Consider the following 21,532-nt stretch of genomic DNA (forward strand, 5'->3'; position numbering starts at 1 on the left):
CTTCACTGGGATAGACTAGGATTACTCGCATGGTAAATTCTAAGCCTCAGCTGAAGGAGTGACAGCTTCTGTCCGCTTCCAAGAGGGCTTTAGCTAAATCCCTTGGGACTGTTTGATGGTTCCCCTAAGAGAGAAGGATGGACTATTCTTGCAGCTAGATATACTCCTTGTTACTTGCAGTCCCTGTGTGGAGACAGTGCCTGTGTCTCTGTTGATGAATGAAGGAGAGTAAGGGACTGGTCGCTGGCCCTGAGGCTGAGAAGCACTGCCTGCCTCATGTCCATGTTGGCTAGTGTTGGGCAGACCTGTCTGGCTGGAAGATACTGGGAGGGCTGAAAGACAGGACCAAGGAGTGAACTTCTTAGAAATAGCAGGTTGGAGAGCCTGTGATGCGGAGCTTGGTCCCTGTCTCCTTTTTGTTTAGGACCATAGATGTTCTCAGTGATTCAGATTCACCCTGTGTAACTTGCAGCATCAGAACAAGGTGCTTGTGGTAGGAGTGAGAGCCCTCTGGAGTTTTTGTATAGTCAATGGAGAAAGGTAGACCTCTCCAGAAAATGCCTAAGCCCATCTGAAACATAAATAGGTAGCCCAGGATGCCTGTCTCCCAGGGCAGGTTGGGTGAATCTGGGCTGCTGGAAGAAGGGATTGCAATCACCACTCCACTGTTTCTGTTCTACAGCAAGGCTGCTCTGGTAGCAGGTATGGCAGGGGCCTGGGGCCCTGTCTGAGGTAACATGTACCGTGATTCAGAGACTTGCCATGTTGGCTTGAGTCCCATTCTTTTTTCCTCTTTCCCCAGTTGCTTTGTCACTCAGATGATCTGTGCTCCAGGACCATCTTTTCTAACAACATGATCAGTCTCTAGTGCTCTGTGGGCTCTGCCCACCCCTCTGGGACAAACAATTTGCTGTACTGGTTCTATCGTTTTCTATTTGCAAAAATGAAGGGATTTCTCCATGATCCCTAATACCAGTTCAGGATGTAAGTCATAAGATTTGTTAATTTTATTTAAGCCCTGCTTAGATACATATTTGGATGGAAGTAATTTGAAGTGTTTTAATTATACCTTCTTCCTGTGCAATGGTGACTCTTACTTTGGAATAAATATTTCCTAATGACAGATACTTAATAAGTAATTTCCTGTTTTAGTTTTGCTTGGACTGGTTTACTTCTGTCCAGCTTGAATAAAATCCAAGATAAGACTCTGCACAGAAGATTTATGCAAAATAATATATACTGAAATCTGATCATGTTATTACCATGTCCATTTGTGTGTATACCAGCATTTACTTTCCATGTTCCTCAGTAGTTGAATACATTGGTTAAACATCACGAGTAAAGTCTACAATGCCTTCATTATAACAAATATAAATAATTCCCTTTGTAATCCTTGGTGTTGTGTTAGAGCATTTGTTAAAAATCTCGTTCTACTATTTCTTTTCAAGTCACTTCTATGCATCATTTTGTCAGCAGTAGTTCAGAAAAATGTATCAGAAGTATTAAGACAAAACTTGCAGGTGGTATGAAGATTTGTAGAAAAAGATGTTATGAGGAAAATAAAATTACACTTGTTTTTCATCAAGGTATGTTTACATCTCTCTGTATCTTGATTAGGTGCTCCTTTGTCTCTGAAATGTCAGGCCCGCCTGGGGATTAAGAAACAGCCAATGGCTGTTGTCACATGGGATGTGGATAACATCCCAGTGAAATACTCAGATTTTTCAAGATTTCATGAAGAAACTCATTTGTAAGTACATATAACACAGAATAATCTTTCTTCTATGCAATCTGTGCCTAGTCATTAAAGTCAATGGTACCAGCTCTTTCTCTCTCTATTAGTTTTGAAGGACGTGAGCAAGAGTATTACAGAGAGACCACTTTGCATATTACTGAAATAAGAAAGGAGGATCTGCAGACAAATTTCACATGTGTTGCAGTGAATGAAATGCACAACACAAAAGCCACAGTGACATTACAACTCAAAGCACAATGTAAGGGTAGGATTTTTAAATTTTGTTTTCTTAAAGCTTGCACTCAGTTTACAATATATTGGTGACTTTATTTTATTGTTTCTGTTAGTAAGAAGAAAAAACAGCCTGCTTTCTCCCTACATATTCAAGCTGGTGGCAAAATTCTCTTGGCTTCATTAGGTCATGAAAGTCCTTGGGGTAACTTCTGCTGGGGGTGGGCGGCATTACTCAAATGGTATCAGAGAGAGATTAAATATGCAGAGCATGACTGTATTATCAGCCCTGTGACGAGAATATCCTGTTTCTAAGATATTTCTGCTTGGTGTCAAATTCCCCTTGCCTTAAAGGCCGACAGTGCCCTTGGATTTGAAGCACACTGGTATAGTGCAGTCTGCTTTACAAAATACTCAGGCTGTAGAGGAGCCTCTGCAGATGAGAGACAGGAACTGTCCTCTCCTTTGGTCATCAGTGTTGCAATGCATTGTGAGGAGCAGAGATCATCTTCTTTTGAAAATTAAACTTTTGTTCCTAGTGTGGAACCATAGCAGAAAATAGGGAAACTTTAAAAACAGGAGTCTGAGCTTCCAGTTTGACAGTTTACTTGCTTTCTCTCCCATACCACATCCACTGTTGTGCCCTGGTTTTTGACTGAATGTTAAGTGGCATGACTAACTTCTGTGATGTCTGGCTTTATCCTCTCTCCCTCTGAGCATCTCTGTGTTCTGCCAGACAAGAAAAATCCAGGGCAGTAAATGGTGGGGGCTGGGATGGTCTTTAGATCCTATGGGATTTTTTTTTTTTGAATAGGGATAGCCAGATCCCTAAGCACTGTTGCCAGCACGAATGAGTTAGATTCTTATGGCAGAAAATGCTATTGTGTCTGTGAAGGCACAATAAGAAACTCAGGTCCTTTCTTAACCCTTCATATATGCTGAACCACCAAAGACCTTGAGAAGTAATCCCAGGGCCTTTAGCAGGGATTAGTTTTCTGTAAGAGAATGGTGGGAAGAGTAAAATCAAGAGTATAGTGAACACAAGGTGTGCACAGGTCCAGGTCCTGCAGTATTCTTGACTGTTCATAACTTCCTACAGGATCATGGCTTCAAAGAATATATATTTCCTTGCCATAGCCTAGACTAGAAGGGATGTAGGTGAATTATAACAGAGGATAGGGCATCATCCAGCAGGATAGCACCAGTTCCCCCCAGAGCAAGGTGGCAGGAGATGTTTTGGTTGGATATTACTAAGTGAGTGTGAGTGTAGCATCAATCAGGAAGCTGGAAGCACATCAGCTCTGCACTGAAGTATCTGAGTGTGGGAGCATACTTGCAGTGAGAAGGAATGAAACTGAGTAAAAGTTCCAGTTTGCTCTAGTTCAAGCAATGCAAGTCCTTTATTTGCCCCGTATGACAAACTATATGAAGAGAAGACTATATTTAATATTCTGTCTTCATCAAGTGATTCATCGAATCTGATTTCTGCTGTAGACAAATCTGATTTTGTTTTTTATCCATAGGTCTTCAGTAAATGTTCATGAAAGCTCTTGATTGTGACCACTCCTTTGCTGCTGCCTGTTTTGTGTGGATATCTGTCCCCTTCTCCTTGTTGCTGCTATTGTCAAGATGCCTGCTTCTGGTCCTCAGCACTGCTGGTGTAAGCAGTGCTATGTCCAGAAATGGTTGTGCTCTGCCTTGGTTTTCTTCACTTGCTCCTCACACAGCTGAGCAATATTTACGCTAAAACAATGACAACTTGCATCTAAGTATAATAAAAAGGCTGTAGGGTTTGCTTGTGCCTCTCATCTTGTAAATGTGTAATAAAAATGTGTACTCTCCTTTTTTTTGTGTTTTGTTTGCTTGTTTATTTTTAATGGGAAAAAAAAAAAAGTCATGTGGTGGTTTTTTAAATATATGATTGTTCCTTAGTGTTTCCCACAGCACAGCTTGTGTCTGCTAGTTACTCTGCTGCTAATACTCTTTTTACACAAGTTCCTGCTCTGTGTTCTGGTTGGTGGTGTGTTGGTGTTTTGTTTTGTTTTGTTTCTTTTTTTCCAGGGCATTCAGTATGGGTTACATTCTCATTATTTGTAGCACAGATCTGTGATAGGAAGAAATGAATAAGTGTTGTGCCACTTACTACTAAATTAGTCCATTTTGGAGGCATATAATGAACTAGAGTATATATTGTTTAGCAGGACAAGTCACAGGTTAAGGAAGGAAGCAAAGATGCTGTAAGCATTGCATTAAAGCTCCTCTGGATTAGTACTTGTTCAGTTTTACAGTAATAGTCTCTGTCTTCAAAAGCCTGCTGAATAAATGATTTGTCTCACCATATGGAAATTTTCCATGGGAACCAGGGATTAACTTTATTTTTCTGAGTCATAACTGAATGCTGTAAGTCCTAGTTCACTGTTAGCAATATCATTATAATTAACCCTAACAATCTGCTTTGATAGCAACTGTAATCCACATAAGAATAAAAATTGCCAGAGAGGAGTAGTGAGAAAAGGAGGAGTTTCTTTCACAGTCAGGAGTGGTGAGAGCTGTTTGTTTTTGTCTCCATGGAAAACAAAAATATGCCCTTAATACTGCCAGGAGGGGATGGCATTGACAAAGCTGCTTAACATTTCACAGGGAAAAAAGTATATTTTCCAGTTTAGGATATATGCTGTGTACATATGTATGCATTTAAATATTTATGTGAAGAAAAGTTCTGTATTGTGAAAAAAGTATCTATCTCAAGTGTCTTTTCACTTATATTTTCACATGGGAAATAAATGCTGCTAAGAAAACCTGATCAGCTCTTTATCAGGAGTAATGCAACGCAGCCAGCTCCTTTTGGTGTGATTTGGTGGTATTCAGATTATGCATGCTATGTCTTAGACACAGGGAAATCAGGCAAATCCTTTCCTTGTTTTAACAGAAGAATTTAATGAGGATTTGGTTATGAATTTTGACAGTCTCTGCAGCTATGTCCTTGCCTCTGTTAGGAGGTGCTAATATCCCTACATCGTTCAGCTGCTGCTGCTGCTACATTCAGAGGTTGCTTCTCCTGCTGAGGAGGATCTTTCACCATTTTTTTTCCTCATCCACACCCTGTCTAAAATTTGATCACCCCTAGTCAACATGGAACCCACCCTTTCACACTATTGCCCATCCTTTCTCTTCCCTCTTTGCCTGAAGCTGTTTGGTATCTTCTGACTCCCTCACCAACACTTGTTCATAAACACATCCTTCCTGTCTCATAATACCACTTTACAGAAAATTTAGGCTGTCTCATTTTATCCAGATCTTTCAGTCCTATATCTACCCTTTAAACTCCAGAGATGGTGATCATCCCAGATTTTACATTCCCACTCTGCCACAAGACATGTGCTCTCATGTGCTTTGAGATCGCCCACGTAACTTGTGTGGTGTGCCTCAGGTCACCATAAGACTAAGGAATCTGTGACAACTTTTAATTCCCTTCCACCTTTTGTGACAAATATGTAACTAGTCTTGCTGGACATCTGGCAGCACCTGCTAGACTACCCCTAGTTGCCCTCCACAGCTGCTTGTTATCTCTGATGCTGGAAGATGCTGCCTCTCAAGAATGAGAAAACTAACTGGCTACACTGTTCATGCCAGTTCAGCCCATTGATAACTGCAGTGAATCAGTGCTCACAAAGGTAGCTCTGCTGGCAGAGGGAGGGAAGCTGTTAGCTCCTGAGGCAGAGGCAAGGACAAGTAATTGGAGAAACACTGAAAGTTTCTACCAGCAGAGCTGGGTCAGGACAGGCCCATCCCTTCAGCATTCCCTTTAACCTGTCTGCTAGGGAATACGTGGACTGTCTGAATAACTTCCAAGTCATTCTCTTTTTATTAATGCATAAAATGCCACTGGCTTTTAGTTCCTCAACGTGATTCAGGGCTCGTTAAATAACTGGAGGTGGCTTTTCATGTGTCTGACTCACAAGCATCATCTTATTTATCCCTGAGCACTCCTTAATTCTCATTCACAAGGAAGTCTAAAACGCCCAGAGGACCACAAATCTTTCTGGTGTGAACTCTCTTCTCTGGAGAATGCCAGAAATTCTAGTCATTTGGAGCAGAGATAAAGTTCAGCCCAGAATATGAGTTCTGTTCTTCCTCAAAGATATTTAATGGAGAACCTAACCTTTTGGTTTATCTTTGGTAGACGGATGTGGACAGGAATTCCAGACCCAGATCTCTGCCTTTACTATCTGGAAGTGCGTCCACCTTAGAAGCCAAAGAAGTTACAGAAAACTGCTGTTCTTCCACGGTTTGCTAGGAAATCCTTCAAATGTAGCTTTCTGACTTGTTTTCTCTGGCCCCTCCAATATTGCTTCTTGTGAGCGGATAGTTCTGTATTCCCATTGCACTTGAATATAAATAAATAGTATTAGAAGGCAATCTGCTCATGAACTCTCTGCTGCTAAATGATGAAGCAAAGTCAAATGAAACAACAGGATCTGTTTAACCTTGTTCAGTGCCTCCAAAAGTGGTTTCTGACCCTTGGCCCCATTGTGCTGAAGATAGCTGGTTTATTCCAGAGAAATGAGAGGCTGAGTCAGCCTTACTGGGAACTGAACCTGCCCTTCCAGGAAGACCCCCGTGATGTCCTTCTCTGACACTTTATAAGCTGTATAAGCACAGGAAATTTATTACTTCTTTTCCAGTTTTGGTCTAATCAGTAAAAAATCAAATGTAAACAGCATTGTTTAGGTTCATGATTGAAGGAGTTGTTGTTGGAACCTGTTTCTTCCCTAGATGTTTTATAGATATTTACTCAATGCAAGACAACAGTATTTGTAATGTTGTGGTGAGCACACTTTTAACAAATGAAGCAAAAAGAAATAGTGGCAATCTCTGATTCTTGAGTCATCTTCATCAGGTAGTGGAAGGGGTTTCTGATTTTGTCTGTGTGTGTGTGAATGTATTGACCAGGAAAATTGATCAAATAATAAAATTTGAAGGGGTACACAAAGACAAAGTTTCTTCTTGGGCATCATGTGACACTTAAAACTACAAAATATAAAAGAAACTGGTTCTTTTCTTGCCCACTTCAATATTATTGGAAGGTGGTTTCCCCAGATCTCCTAGTTCTGGTGAGGTATGCTTCATCATATGCCTGATGTTTCTTTCTCCCTTTAAATGGCAAATAAAGAAACAGAAAGAGTGTGAAAATTATGTCAAATTTGCTTTGCATCCTACTAGAGGAAAGGGAAAATGCAAACTCTTTATGAGACTATTGCCACTAATCTTCCCTCCAAGGGAATAATGAATCCTCTTTGTGTAACTGCTGTATAAAGCTTTTTAACGTCAAACTTGGCTATCTGGAATTCACAGTGTTTCCAATATTGAATCCTGGGTGAATTCAGTATGTCCAGGATGTAGTTCAAAATTATCTTCTTCAGCTTTGTGGCTGTAACAGTCTATGGATTAAGCTTCCATCTTTCTAGTTTGGAGAGTATGAAATGACCTTGGTTTTACTTCCCATTGTCTCTCGCTGCAGCAGAACTAGATGCCATCTAGAGCATGCACATATCTAGATTGACTTCTGCTCTGTGAATCACAGAAGAACAGGAAAAATGTAATGCTACAGAAATGCACCTATCTGGGTTGTGATAGAAACATAGCTCTCCCTAGAAGAGGGATTATCACAGTCCTGTACTAGACTTAGCTGCGTGCACACAGAGCTGGTGACTGCCATCGTTATGGCATCATGGAATCACAGAATGGTTTGAGCTGGAAGGTCATCTAGTTGGGTTGTCAAGATCATCCAGTTCAACCCCCTGCAATGGGCAGGGACATCTTCAACTTGCTCAGTTGCTCAGAGCCCTGTACAGCCTGACCTTGAATATTTCCAGGAATGGGGCATCTACCACTACCCTGGGCAACCTGTTCCAGTGTTTCATCATAAAAAATTTCTTCCTTCTATCTAGTCTGAATCTATTATTGGTAAGTCTTCATCTCTGAGGTGGAAGTGGTCAGATTCAAGAGCTCTTCCATGAGGGAAGTTTGAACTAAAGTGGGTGGCTCCTTTCTTTCCCTGTTTTCCTTACTTGTCATTGCTATTTTATGCTCCTTGACCTTCTTCAAAGGAAAAGGCAGGGGAGAGCACCATCTGCCTCCAGCATAGTTTATTTTTGTGACCAGGACATGTTCTGTTCTCCTGCTTGTTCTGTGTACTTTGTTCTTATCTTGCAGATTTTATTATTTGCACATGTTTCTCTGTACCCTGTTTGTGCAACAAAAGGCCAGAAGCCTCCGCTTGTCCTTTTTGTGGATGCTTAATGGTTCTCATGCATAGGTTTAGAATCCTTGCAAAATGCTTGAACATTGTTTCTGGTTGTGTCATTAACACTTTCACAATGTTACAAAATACTTAAACATCATTGTCAGCTGTGGTATTTAGTGTAGGTAGGTCTAGATTCAACGGAAGTAAATATTAATTATATACTGCTTAGTATGGTTCTAGTTTAGGTGTCTCTGTTGGCTACACCAGCTGGAGAAGGTTAACTTCTCTATGGCTAACAATATATTCCTCTTCTTTACAGTGGGTCTTCCTAATGTCATCTTGATCGTAGGATCTCTAGTTCTGCTAGTTGCAATAGCAGTCTCTGTTATGCTTTATCAGTCCTTCCGAGTTGATATCGTCCTATTGTATCGGGAGATATTTCAGCCCTACTCAGTCAAGAATGGTGAGTAAGAATTGAGCCAGAAAGTTTAAAAAAAGAAAAAAGGCAAATCATATGGAAATGGATTTATTTGATATTTTCTTACTAACTCATATGACAACTGAGCCTGATCCTTCGCTTTCTCAAGCCTTTTGAAATTATTTAGATAGGAGGGGACATACACAGCTCTGTTAGTGCTTTACATTCCCTTGTCTCCTGGGCTCTGTAATGATGTATTACATTAAAGAGGGATTCAGTCCTGGTTTTGTATTTTTTTAACAAAAGTATTTGCCATGAAACAGTGAATGACAGTGAAAAATCCAGTTTACAGAGCTATTAACTGTACTTGTTATGTGCTCTCTAAAGCAAAGGAACCAGCCTGCTGGCTAATGTGTTAACAGGCATGTATTAGAGAACTACAGTTTTTATAAGCCAAAGAGAAAGGTACCAATATTGTGCCAATATTCCCCCACTTTTGAGGGGAATACATCCATCCCACTTTAGCTCAAGGTTAAGACATCTAAATTTAGTTGTGTGCAATGAAGGTGCGCACATGCAAGTTCCCGTGCACGAAACCTGGAGACCTGGGGCTGGGTTCGGCTGTCAAACTATAAGCAGCTAGTGCTGTTGGAGCTCTGTTAGGACTTGAGGGAGACCTGAACTCCTCTGCAGTGCCAGCTGAAGGGCAGGCAGTGACTCATGACACTGTGTGGCACATGTTTTTAGGTGACCAAATCAGGTCCTCATCAATAAAATTAACAGAAGCTAGCCAGGCACTGGGACCTTGCTTCAGTGGTCTAAACATGGGCATCTAGAGCCATCTGGGATGGCCAAAAAACTGGACACATGACACAGATATGCTGGATGTTGCAGACTTCTGGACCAGGGTCTGGAGATCAGGCAGGATACCATAGGAAAACTCAAATGGCACAAGATGTCATATGTTTAGGCAACTCAGCTGGGCCCCTGGCATTTACATGAGAGTATTCTGAATCGCTCTAGAATTCACTAATTGTGATGACCAGTTCTTCACTGATTGTAGCAGGAGTTTAGACATCTAGCTTTCATGAGGACACGACACTGGCATTTACATTTTTAAAATCTGAAGCTGGCTTCTACCACAGATGTCTGCATGGTAGGTATTTACACCTGATCTAGTTACTTACGTTCTCTTTAAAGAGGAAAGAAGTATGCTTTTTAGGGCAGTTTCCATTTACATATATTTTGTGATAAAATGAATCAGACTCTGGAAATGTCTGGACCATCCAGGATGATCTGGACAAAAAGCCTCAGATAGCAATAAAAGAAGAGATACGATCATCTCCACTGGAAGAAAAGAAATGAAACATTTGGGATTAGAAAACAAATGCTGTAATGGAAAACATACATGAGAGAAATGAAGAGAAGAGCGAAGAAGTATTTGACTTTATATTGACTTGGTTCTAGTTGTAAGACTACTTCCTGAGTAACGGAGCTTTTCACTCAGAAACATGGTATGTCGTGGGAATGATGAGTAATTTCTTCAAGGTGGAAGAATTTAAGTGGCATGTCTTGTCCTGAAAGACAAAGGCTGTTAACAGGCTATTCTATCACTGAAATAACAAATGCTGAGCTTCATCTCTATTTCATGCTAATACATATTGATCAATTGGATTCTTACTCTTTGTACTCTGGGACAGAGCCTGAACAGTACAAAGGCCAGGTTCTCCAAAGTTACAAACACACAGGACATAACAATTGAGCAGGAAAAACACCAGATATGCAGAGTCTCTAATTTCCAAACATGCATGCAATCATATACTTTATTCAGATTAGCAGGAACTTCTACTTAATCTATTTCAAAGACAGATATTTTTATTTCTCTTCTAGCTTTTGCAATAGACAGCTCTAATTCATGTTAACACAATACACTTTCCACTTGTTTTGCCTTACAGATGGGAAGATATATGATGCATATGTTATCTACCCAAAAAGCCACACCAATGAAGCTAATTTTGTGGAATATTTTGTTTACCAAATCATGCCAGATATTCTAGAAAATAAATGTGGATATAAACTGTGTATTTATGGGAGAGATATATATCCTGGAGAAGGTAAGTTTCAGATCAGATAATGCACTGAATGACTTGTCAAGCTTGAGCAAATTGTGGTTCTATCCCTTTTAAGGATATAGGAAGCCCCCACATGTTCCTGATCTTGCTGTTCATCTCCTCAGCAGCTGTGTGTCTGCTCTTTCAGGCAGGGTGACACTATGGCACTCTGTGCTTGGTGGTGTGCTAAGAAACGCAAGCTGCAGAGCAGGGGCATAGATTGCTTTACCATCTTAGTGGGTCATGCAGGAAATGTGACCCCAAGTTTGACTCTTTTAAACACACACCTGCTCTTTGGGTAGTGTAACTCTGCACAGCCATTATCTGGGCAAAGCCACAACCAAACCGTGCGTGAGTAGTTCTACAAGACACGGAAGAGGAGAAAACCACAAGCTAAGTTGAGGAATTAACCTTGCTGTTATCACTCAGGGTTTTTCAACCTGTTACGAGGATGTCAGAGTCACAGGAAGTTCAGCTTCTGTTTACATGACCTACTTTCACTTCACACAGTTCCCAGCACTAATTCAGGAGAGAACTGATATTCTTTATTCTTGCTTCCTTGTCTTCCAGAATGGAATAATGTTAATTAAACTGTGCTAATTTCCACATGGACACCTCTACACTATCTCTTATGATTGCTGTCATCTAGGTGCTCTTTGGTTTCTTCCAGAGCTGACTTGTCTGTTTATCTTGTGCTCTGGTTATTGTGTGGTCCAGATCTCTCCCTGTCAGTAAGCGGACATGAAGCCAAAGCTGGCACATTTTCTGTTACACATTTCAGAAATTATCTGCATTGGGCCAGTTGTCACTCTGAGATTTCTGATGTCCTCTTCTGGAGAGTAGCAAAAGCACTGCCTTGGCCTTGGGAAAAGCCAGTACAAGAAGAATGTAAAAAAACCTGCAAGACTTGCTGAGCCAGACCATTCCCAGATGCAGAACAAGGAACTAACAGTGGCTCAGAAAACTGTCAATGATAAAAACTTATACAACCTCTTAAGGTGATTAGGGTCAGGGCAATATTTTCTTATGGGACACTACTCTCAAACTGTGGTTTATGGACGGCAATCCTGAAGAAAACTGAGCATGGCATGCAACTGAGGTGAAGACTGTGGGACTATCAAGGGCTCTAATAAGTTGGATGAAATCAAAGACATTTTCACTGTATGAAGGCATGAATGGATGCCTGTAGACCAGGAGGACAGAAGACTCACCAAGCCAGGCTTGGACAGTGAGTAAATTTTGTTTGATTTGTTCGGCCTGATTTAATCAAAACTCTAGAAATGTCATGAGTATTGACCATTGTCCTTCTTTTTCTCTTCCTGCCTACTTGCTCAGCCTTCTGTTTTTCTCTTCCTTGTCCACTTTCATGCCCCAAAATGCTTTCACTTGTGTGGAAAAGCTATTCTAAATCTGCCAGCCACTGGAAGCACTTAAAAGTTCTCTGCTTCCAGGCAGACAGACTTTACCCATATGCTCCCCAGTTCTTGTTTATCTTATGATCTTGAGCCTTTAATTACCAGGTTTCCCAATCCAAAACCTTACAATTAAAATATACTAAGCAGAGTAAAACAGGAAATGCCACTTAGAGTTATTGTGATCCTTCCTGAACATGTATCATATTTTTCACTGTAAAACTCCATGTATTTCCAGGAAAAAAAAAAAAATGCAGTGAGGATATAAAATGGAATTATTGTTTCAAGATATGCTTATCACTCTTGGTTCCAGAGCAAAGCTTTGTTACTTGAAACTTGTATTCTTCCAGTAAAAGGGAAGTTAAACAGAATGATTCAAGTGATAAACAGCACTGCAGAGCTGTTGGACTTCCATTATGCTTCCCTAAACTAGCATTCTTTTTGTTTCCTGGTCTTCCTGATCAATGGCATTTTCTACAACCTAACAGTTGCTTGAAGAGGTGCAAAGGCAACTATTACCCAGCAAACCAAGAGTTTTCACCAACATCACCTTCTACTCCATTCTTCTCATGGTCTCATTGTCCTGCCAACTGCAATCCTTACTGCAGAATCTAACCAAACACTGCTGGAGCTGCTGTATCTGTAACACACAACACCGAGCAAAAACCAGAGGAATGATTATACTTCACCGGAGCAATGTTCTGTGTAGCCAAGTGTCTATCTTCATCAGTAGCCATGGGCAAAGGATTGGAAAAGACTTTAAGAACAGGAAAAGCTTATATTATACTTCCACTAATGTACTCTCCCAGCAGTATGTAGACTTCAGATGCTTGAATTTTTGTGTGTAATAATTGCTGGTGGATTTTTCTTTCACAATATTTCCTTTCACTTTCTGAACTCAAATAAACTTCTAACATTCACAAAACATGTTGCAATGAATCCCTCGGTTGAAGTATTTGCAGCACGCAGTCCCATCTTTCCTCTCGCCACAAGTATGGTATCAGAAAACCAAATGGAGAGGTGCATGCCTTCCCAGGTCCATGGTCTTTTAATCTGAGCACAATGGACTGCACCTCAAAACTAAGAAAGATGTTTTTTTAAAAGCTTTGTTATTATGGGAACTAAATGACAGTAGCTGCTTACCTAAATTTTTCTTACCTTCCGAAGGATCCATTCTCCTAACATCAGGAAAATTCAATGAAAAAGAAGAAAATGAAAGGAGTTTGAATTGGTGAACATGACAGAAAGGCATCTGTGTTCACAGAATACTCTCAGAGCCAAGAAATAAGACAGAGAAGTCATTGAAAAGGTTCTCTTCCTGACTCAAGAGCTGAAAAACTTGGCCTCTCTGAGACTGAGAAGACCCTTGCAATGGGCTGGGCAGACCCCATCAAAGGAAAACAGGATGCATTTGCAGCTGGCTGATGACATCTGCAAATCACTGGCTTTGTCATATAATTGTGACATGGGATTTCCTTAGCTCGGCTGTCACCTTCTTTCTTTAGGCCCAGCATTACATGCTCCCACCAAAACAACTCCAGCTTTCATTCCACAGATCACAGGAATCTCTTCTAACTGGGCTGAGCATTTCACTGGACAGACATTTACCTGCAGTCTTCCTCCCACAAACATCACAGCAGATCAAGAAAAGCAGATCCTGGAGGCTTGATGTAGAACTTTCCAAGCTGGCCCAGAAGTTTCTCCCCATAGCATGCTGGCTTTTGAGTTTCCCAGGTTTAAAACCTCCAACATCACAGTCGCAGTTGAGGTTGATCAGCTCTCCCTAACACGTCAGTGGGACAGAAAAACACCTTTAATCATGCTGACATAGAAATGCCCTGCAAGTCTGTATCCACCCCTGCAGGGCAGAAGCCAACCCAATGCACAGGTTAGCTTATAAATTAGCTGGTTATAGCTCAGAAGAATCAACACTCCCTCTGTCGGTAAGTAAGCCTCTTAGAAGCAAGTCACCCAAAAGTCTCCAAAATGACTAGTTTTCATGGGTAAATATTTCAAGATCAGACTGTAAAGCACCAAACTCGTTAGAACATGATTCCTTACATGGAAATTATTGATCAAGCACAAATTTGATGCAGTCTAGATCTACTGAACTTGACCCTAGGTTGTTGGATTAGAAATTCTTAACAATTCTTAAGAGCAATGAAAATTTGAATGTTTCAACCAAAGAAAGCATTTGAAAGGAAAGGAAATATTTGGTTTGGTGGGGTTTTAATTTTTTTTTTTTTTTTTTTATGTTTTTAGGTTTTGGTTTTGTTTTTTAAAAATTTTTTTCTTATGAGTGGACTGATGTGAGACAGAAGTTATTTTCTGGTTAAAATGCAATGCAAATGAAGTGCCTAAACACAGAAGAGTTTACAGAAGAAACTTCAGGGTCTCATCATTTTCTTGTACATTCCTAGATACAGCCAGTGCAATTGAGAAGAGGATGCAAAAGAGCAGACGGCTGATCATCCTTCTAACATGCCAGCTGATTAATTGTAAAGAACATGCTTATGATCAACACATTGCTTTATACAATGCTCTCATTCAAAATGATACAAAGGTGATCCTGCTGGAAATGGAGACAATTGGGACTTACGAGAAGCTTCAGGAATCTCTTAGGTTTATTGTTAAGAAGCAAGGTACCATCAAATGGAAAGAGCAGCACACTGTGCACCCACAGTCATCCAATTCTAAGTTCTGGAAACAGGTGAGGTACCACATGCCACGGACACTCAAGTCCTCATACTCAGCTAACACTGGGTGAACCGTCTATGAAAATACTGTTACACCACTAGGATGGACCACATGCCTGCAGCTCTTTATCATTTCAGTATGTACATCATTATACAGTCTGGAAGTCTGACTGCATTTCTGAATTTTTTTCAGTCCTTCAACTGAGTAATGATACAGTAAACTGATGGAAGAGGTCTGGGGAACTGAGAGAAGTTTTTATAGGTATGGAATTTCTGTCAATAAATCATTCTAGGCTGTGTGCAAAATTTTGTATGACACAGGAAACAAAATGTACCTATGCTCTTAGTATATATAGTTGTATCTGTAGCTGAAAGTTATGATTCTGTATAGCTGAATGCCCTGCAGGTTTTCTTTACCTTTCTAATGCAGTTGATAAATGCCTTCTGTATTATTTGAATAGAAAGCATAATGTGTATTCTGCAACTAGAAAGTATAATGTTCTGTTTTTGTTATTTTTTTTCACCACTTATTCTTTCTTGATTCAATAATAATACTCATACCATAAGATTTTATTTTTCCTTAGTATGGATGCCTCAGTAAATGCTCTTTTGAGACTGATGTGAATACAGCATTTGAAAAAAAAAATAGTGTTAAGGGGAAAAAATACACTGATATATACTTATAAGCATTTTAAAATATTTTACATATATATATTAAAATGAATCTCACACAAAGGGGAAATTTTAAATCTTTCCGGTACAACAGACCATGCCATTGCTCTTGTTATTATCTCCAGATAGAAATAAAATTTTAAAATTTAAGGTGGATTTTGGACACTGATAGCATTCCTTTAAGCTAACTGAAAAAAGAGACTACATTTTTATAACAGGCAGTATCCATTTTTTTCCCCCCTTGCCTCGATCTTATGCCTAGTTATACTTTCTTCTTATAGGGAATACCCTGAGATGAGAAGGTCAGAGCCAAATCTCCTTGTAGTTCAGGGGAGTATGAACAAAATGTGTTCTAGTACAGATATCCTTGCAAACTTTAATCTTTTCAGCTTTTTAAAACCAGGAATTTTCTTCTGTCAGAGAAGGCTTGTTTTTGATCTTCAGGCTTGCTACAGAATGGAGTTAAAAAGTGAAAATTAGATGCAGAACATTTAATGTTACCAAATCCAGGCTTACAGAACAGACAAGTCCTTTCCTTTTACTGTAAATTTTTACTGAATGTGGATCTTCAGACTTATGGATAACTATCTGGAGTAGGAAAAATGTGTATGCAATATCTGTAAGGATTTTTTTCAACATTAAAAGATCTATAGCAAACTAAACAGCTTTTCACTGATGAGTTATATTTTCAAGTGTTCATGCACTCATCGCTCACTTCACCACAACCGTAAAACATCTGATGTTGCATTTTATTATTGTCTCATTAGATTGTGTGCAATGTTGGGTCCTGTTCCTAAAGATCCCTCTAGATAAACTTCACTATCTCTGTGGAAGCTCCACAGAATGGATTCATGCCAACGTAAGAGACTAGGTTATTCCTCCAGTAACATTTCTTCCCACGGAAAGAAAATTAATACTAAGGCATGTTTAAAGGCAGGAAAGCCTGTTGCTTTACACTGTGAAGATTTTTCACAGCTGCTCCTGAGCAAGACAGAGTATTCACTTCCAAGATTATTACAAGATCAACTTTTAGTAGGGTTTGAGTCCTAGGCACTTGATGAGACAGAAAGGATGATAACTGAGTATCTTGGAAACAAAAATCTAGGACAAATTTTGAAACTGGAGAGGGATGAGAAGGTACAATGAGGAAGTACATGGGGTCAGCAATGAACCAAATTACTCTGAAACATACTGATAGCTCATTAACTTCTGTTAGCTAGGCTCTTGTGGTGACATTCCTTTTCTATCAAGGCTCATGGTCAATCAAGGAAAAAAGAGAACAATATCAAGCAAAATCTGACAACTCTTACTGTAGTTTACCAGCAGTGAACAGTACAGCCTTCACAGAAAGAAAAGGGACAATTTCTGAGCGTGACAAATTTTACAGAACCAGGGGTATGTGACTGTAATGATAACAAAAAAATGCTGCAGTGGTCACTTTTTGTATTCCTTGGTGGCTAGTAAATAAATCTGAGATATGCATTAAAATTAATGTTCTTCTGTAGGTGTTAACACATTTGTAGTGTTAGAAAGAAGTAATGAAAAGAACTGTGGAATACTTTTACAACATTAGCACCACTGAATTTTGGGCTCGTCAGTAGAAGAGAGACATGGATGTACTGGAGAGAGTCCAACAAAAGCCAAGAATTTGGTGAAGGGACTGGAGCATCTCTCCTACGAAGAACAGCTGAGACAGCTGGGACTATTCAGCCTGGAGAAAAGAAGGCTCCCATCTGAAGGGAGGGTGCAAAGAAGGTGGAGTGAGGCTCTTCTCAACGATGCCCAGTGACAAGGGCAGAGGCAAGGGGCACGAACTGAAACAGAAGAGGTGCCCTCTGAACATCACAGAACACTTTTTTATGGTGAGGGTGACCCAGTACTGGCACAGGTTGCTCAGGGAAGTTGTGGAGTTTGCATCCTTAAGGATACTCAAAAGCTGCCTGGACACAGTTCTGGGAAACTGGCTCTAGGTGGCCCTGCTTGATCACGGGGATTGGACTAGACAACCTCCAGAGGTCTGCCATCCTCAACCATTCTGTGATTCTGTTATATGGGACTTACAAAGAATCTAAATTTCGAAAACATGTTTTTGAGGAAAATTGGCAATTTTCATGCTAGGCAATTTACCTTAGTGGAATAACAGAAGGACAGTCTGCCCTGTGCAAATAGTCTCTCACCATAGAAAGCTCACAGAAAAATCAGTTTGGATGCCTAAAGCTTAAACTATCCAGAACAAAAGTAATTTTGTTGCTGAATTATAACTTCCATGTTGAGATTTAATGCCATTTAATTATTGCCCTGTGCTTCCCTGGTTTCGTACCCTCAAGGGATTCCAGAGAGCAGATTTGCTCTCACTTATTAATAGAGCAGTGTGACCTTGCCATCTAGTGGATGAACAGGCATCAAGACATTCTGAGCAACTAGAAATCGGTCTAATAGCATTAGAATTAAAGACAGTGAAATTTTCGTGGTGTGCATACTGCTGTAATCTCCCGAAACCCATACTGCATTACTTGTAAACAGCAGCTCAAGATCTGGCATTGAGAATAGAGTGCTGACTCTCTTATAATAACATATTTTGAAGGAACAGAAGTGTCTCCCTGCCATATAACTGCAGTCATACATAGCTGTATGGCCCCACTGTAAAATCTTATCTCTGGATATTTCATATCTGAAAAATATATGCTGCACTTCTGGCAATAAATACATAACAAAGACACAGGAATAAGGATTGACTTAACTGACTTGGACACCTGTGGTGAAGCTCCTGGTGACTTCCAAGGTATGAAAACCAGCTCCTGCTAATATGAAGTAGGATAACTGCAGACAGCACGTAGAATATAACACCCTCCCCACATATGCATTTAATATAGACCAGCCCTTTGTATGAACATATTTAATGGTTTGGCCTTGAGGTCTCCTATACTGTTGAGATTTGATGTTCCCACAGCTCAGGGAACCACGACCCCTGCTGTCTTCTTCACTTAAATCACAGTCCTGAAAAGCCAGCCTAGCTATCGCTCCTGACACATGCAGGGAGAGAGTTTTACCTATATTTGCTTCACATGGTTGTGAAGCCCAAGAGTCTGAACACTCAGAAGAAGTTTTTAGAAGTTTTTGTAGCAAGATATTATTTGTAGTTTATGCAACATTAATTTCTTACAGCATTGGAGAAAGGTTATGTTTGGAAGAGAATATGCAAAATTGATAGTATATTCTATTGAAAAACTGTACATGTACAACTGTATGTTCTTGACTCTTTCAAGGATTAAAAAACTACAGCTGTTGTGTTAGAAACATGTACTCATGTGTTCCCTTTTCTCACTTTAAAGTGTGAGCTACCTGCCTAATTTTATATGAAAGATAGAATTTGTTATATAGCAATTTATTCTTTAAAACGGCTTCTAGTCTGGGACGATTATGAAGCAATCCTCCTTGAAGACACTTCAAAGTACACAAAGGAGAAGTTGGTGACTGGATTTACAAAAGGCATATCACGCACATCCATCTGTGCTGTGGACGATGGAGAACACTGGATGCTGCATACCTTGAACTGAGCAAGGTCTTGACACAGTCTCTGTTGGTGAGATACAGGTAAGTGGACAAAGATGAGTGGAAAAACAGTGGGACTGAAGTTTGTGGGGGAGCAACACATGATCAGCATAGAAACATCAGCTCACAGCAAATGAAAAGTGACATCCCTCAGGGACTGATATTGGTACCACTACTGTTTAGCATCCTTATTAGTGACCTTGGCAATGGGACAGGCTGCACAAACCAAACTGGGTAAGTATAGTTGGCACACTGGAGCACAGGGCTGCTGTTTTGGACAGCAAATGGATTTATGGGAAACTCACAATGTTCAATCCAAGGCATATGCAAAGTGCTGCATCTGGGGTGGAATAAATCCATTCAACAACAGAGCCTGGAGGTCAACACAAAATAGCTTTGAAGAAAGACTGGATGTCCTGGTTGACACTAAGGTCAACCTGACCTCAGTTGACACTGAGACAGTAGTGTGTCTTTGTGACAAAGGCAAGCAACAGCACCCTGCACCTTACTAGTGATAATGTAGTTGAGGAAAGTAATTATTCACCTGTATTCAGCATTTCCAAAATCACCTCTGGAGTACTATGTTAACCTTTGGGCTCCCCAGTACAAGTGAGGCACTGACATACCTGAGTGAGTCCAGGGAAAGGCCGCTAATAGCATAGGACACAGAAGGAGAGGACAAGAGGTCCTATTTCTGTCTACAAGAATCTAATGGAAAGATAGAGAGAATGGATGGAGCCAGGCTCTTCTCAAAGGAACACAGCGATAGGACAAAAAAGCAACTGGCACTAATTAGAACATGGGAAATATAAATTACATATTAGGAAAAAAATTTTCACTATATGGATGGTCAAATGCTGGAAAATGTGCCCAGAGAGGCTGTAGGATCTCCATCCTTGGAGGTGTTCTGGTCTCAGCTGTACATGACCTGAGCAGGGGCTGGACCTGATGACCTCCAGAGGTCCCTTCCAACCTGAATTATTTGGTGGTGCTATGATGTGGAGGAAAGTTTGAAAATGTGCAACTTTGATATTTGAAAACTTATGTGAAATATATGAGGCTCCAATAGACATGTTATCAGTCTGGAATCTGCTTTTTGACATCAAAGGCAGATAATGCTGAAAAAAACATGGAATGTAATTTAACCTCCGCTAAGAATTTATATGTTATACAGAGATGACAGAGGTAGATTAAAAAGAGTATTAACAGTTAGAAGCAAACAGGCTTAGACTGTGGTTACAAGAGTTGGATGTGTTGCTGTTTATAATGGAAATAGTTTCACAGCTTAGGTTTTCAGTTAGCACCTCTGTAGTGCATGTTGGATGGAAAGGAAGATGTGAAAAACTGTGAGAAGTAACTGGTCTTCTCTAGCTGATTGGTCAGGTGGACAGAGATTCATACAACAATTTGTTTTTCAATATTAGTGCAAACTTTCATTTTCATCATGGCATTTTCATAATGAAAATTTGAGCTGTACTTATTTTCAGTTGTTTCTTCTCTATTACAAGGCTATGACTTCTCTATTAGAATTGTATTAGTCTGCAGACTGAAAAGTATAGCCTTTATTCTCCTTTCATACACACATATCTCAGAGCTAGCTATGACATTAGTTGAAAGGACTAATTGAACACAGCATTTTCTACAACACAGATGAAAGTTCAGAAACTTGAGAGTATTTCAAAAGGATATGAAAGCAAATGAATGTCAGAACAGCTCATGGAAAATGTTGTAAAGAGTGAATTTTTTAAAAAAAGGATGTTTCCAAACTGTCGCTATCAAGATTAGCCTGTCAAAGTAAAAAGCTGGTGATATTTTACTTTACCGTTTTATTTGTTGGCTGTTTAATTGCTTTTGGACTCTCATGTAAAATCATTATCCTCTATGATATATGCTTTCTTTTAAGTTTTAAAATCAGGCACTGCATCATAAACCCAAAAACCACTGCAAAGTACCTTCTATACTTTTAAAAAGTAGTTATACTGAAACAGATTCTTAGCTGGCTTTCCTGAAGTTGTGCTGATTTACATTAGCTAATAATCTGATTGCTTTTATATGCAATTGTTTCAATCTGTGATGAGGAAAAACTCTCTGGGGTTTCTTTGCTTTGCCTCAGGAGTAAGTAAAGCAAAATAGTAAAATCCCTCCTTTTTTTAGTGTAACCTGCTTGTTTTACCTCTGAAGTGACAGCTCCTGTTGCTATTGGGAATTTCTATATTCCCAGCTGTCCTGGGTAGCTGTCACCAAACAAGTTTCTGAACACGAAAAGGGTGATATGAAAATAAAAGAAATCCTGAGGGGATGATTCTTTTCCTGCTGCTATCAAAATAACTTTATTTAGAAGTATAGTGAATCATTGCAAAGTACAAATCGAATAAACCATTCACGTGAAATAAGCAGTGGCAAGCATTCTCAGGAACAGTACTTAAATGGGAAACACAGCTGTCAGAAATCCCTGATG

The 21,532-nt window shown here is 39.9% G+C and overlaps 1 protein-coding gene across 4 annotated transcripts in view; it reads left to right on the forward strand.

Moving 5' to 3' along the window:
• The window catches only part of IL1RL1 (interleukin 1 receptor like 1), a 28,037-nt gene extending 11,906 nt beyond the window's left edge, over positions 1-16,131 (forward strand). Inside the window, exons 9-13 of one of the 4 annotated variants that reach the window (XM_074930330.1) lie at positions 1,618-1,750; positions 1,843-1,994; positions 8,533-8,676; positions 10,587-10,745; positions 14,575-16,131. In XM_074930330.1, the coding sequence (XP_074786431.1) occupies positions 1,618-1,750; positions 1,843-1,994; positions 8,533-8,676; positions 10,587-10,745; positions 14,575-14,921 (935 nt within the window). In that variant the 3' untranslated portion in view covers positions 14,922-16,131. Of the gene's footprint in view, positions 1-1,617; positions 1,751-1,842; positions 2,001-3,489; positions 4,586-8,532; positions 8,677-10,586; positions 10,746-14,574 lie in introns of those variants that run through there. The other 3 variants (XM_074930335.1, XM_074930341.1, XM_074930348.1) reach the window with 3 other exon arrangements.
• Positions 16,132-21,532: the final 5,401 nt, after the last annotated feature.

This window comes from Athene noctua, chromosome 1 (genome assembly GCF_965140245.1).
Source record: "Athene noctua chromosome 1, bAthNoc1.hap1.1, whole genome shotgun sequence".
NCBI lineage: Eukaryota > Metazoa > Chordata > Aves > Strigiformes > Strigidae > Athene > Athene noctua.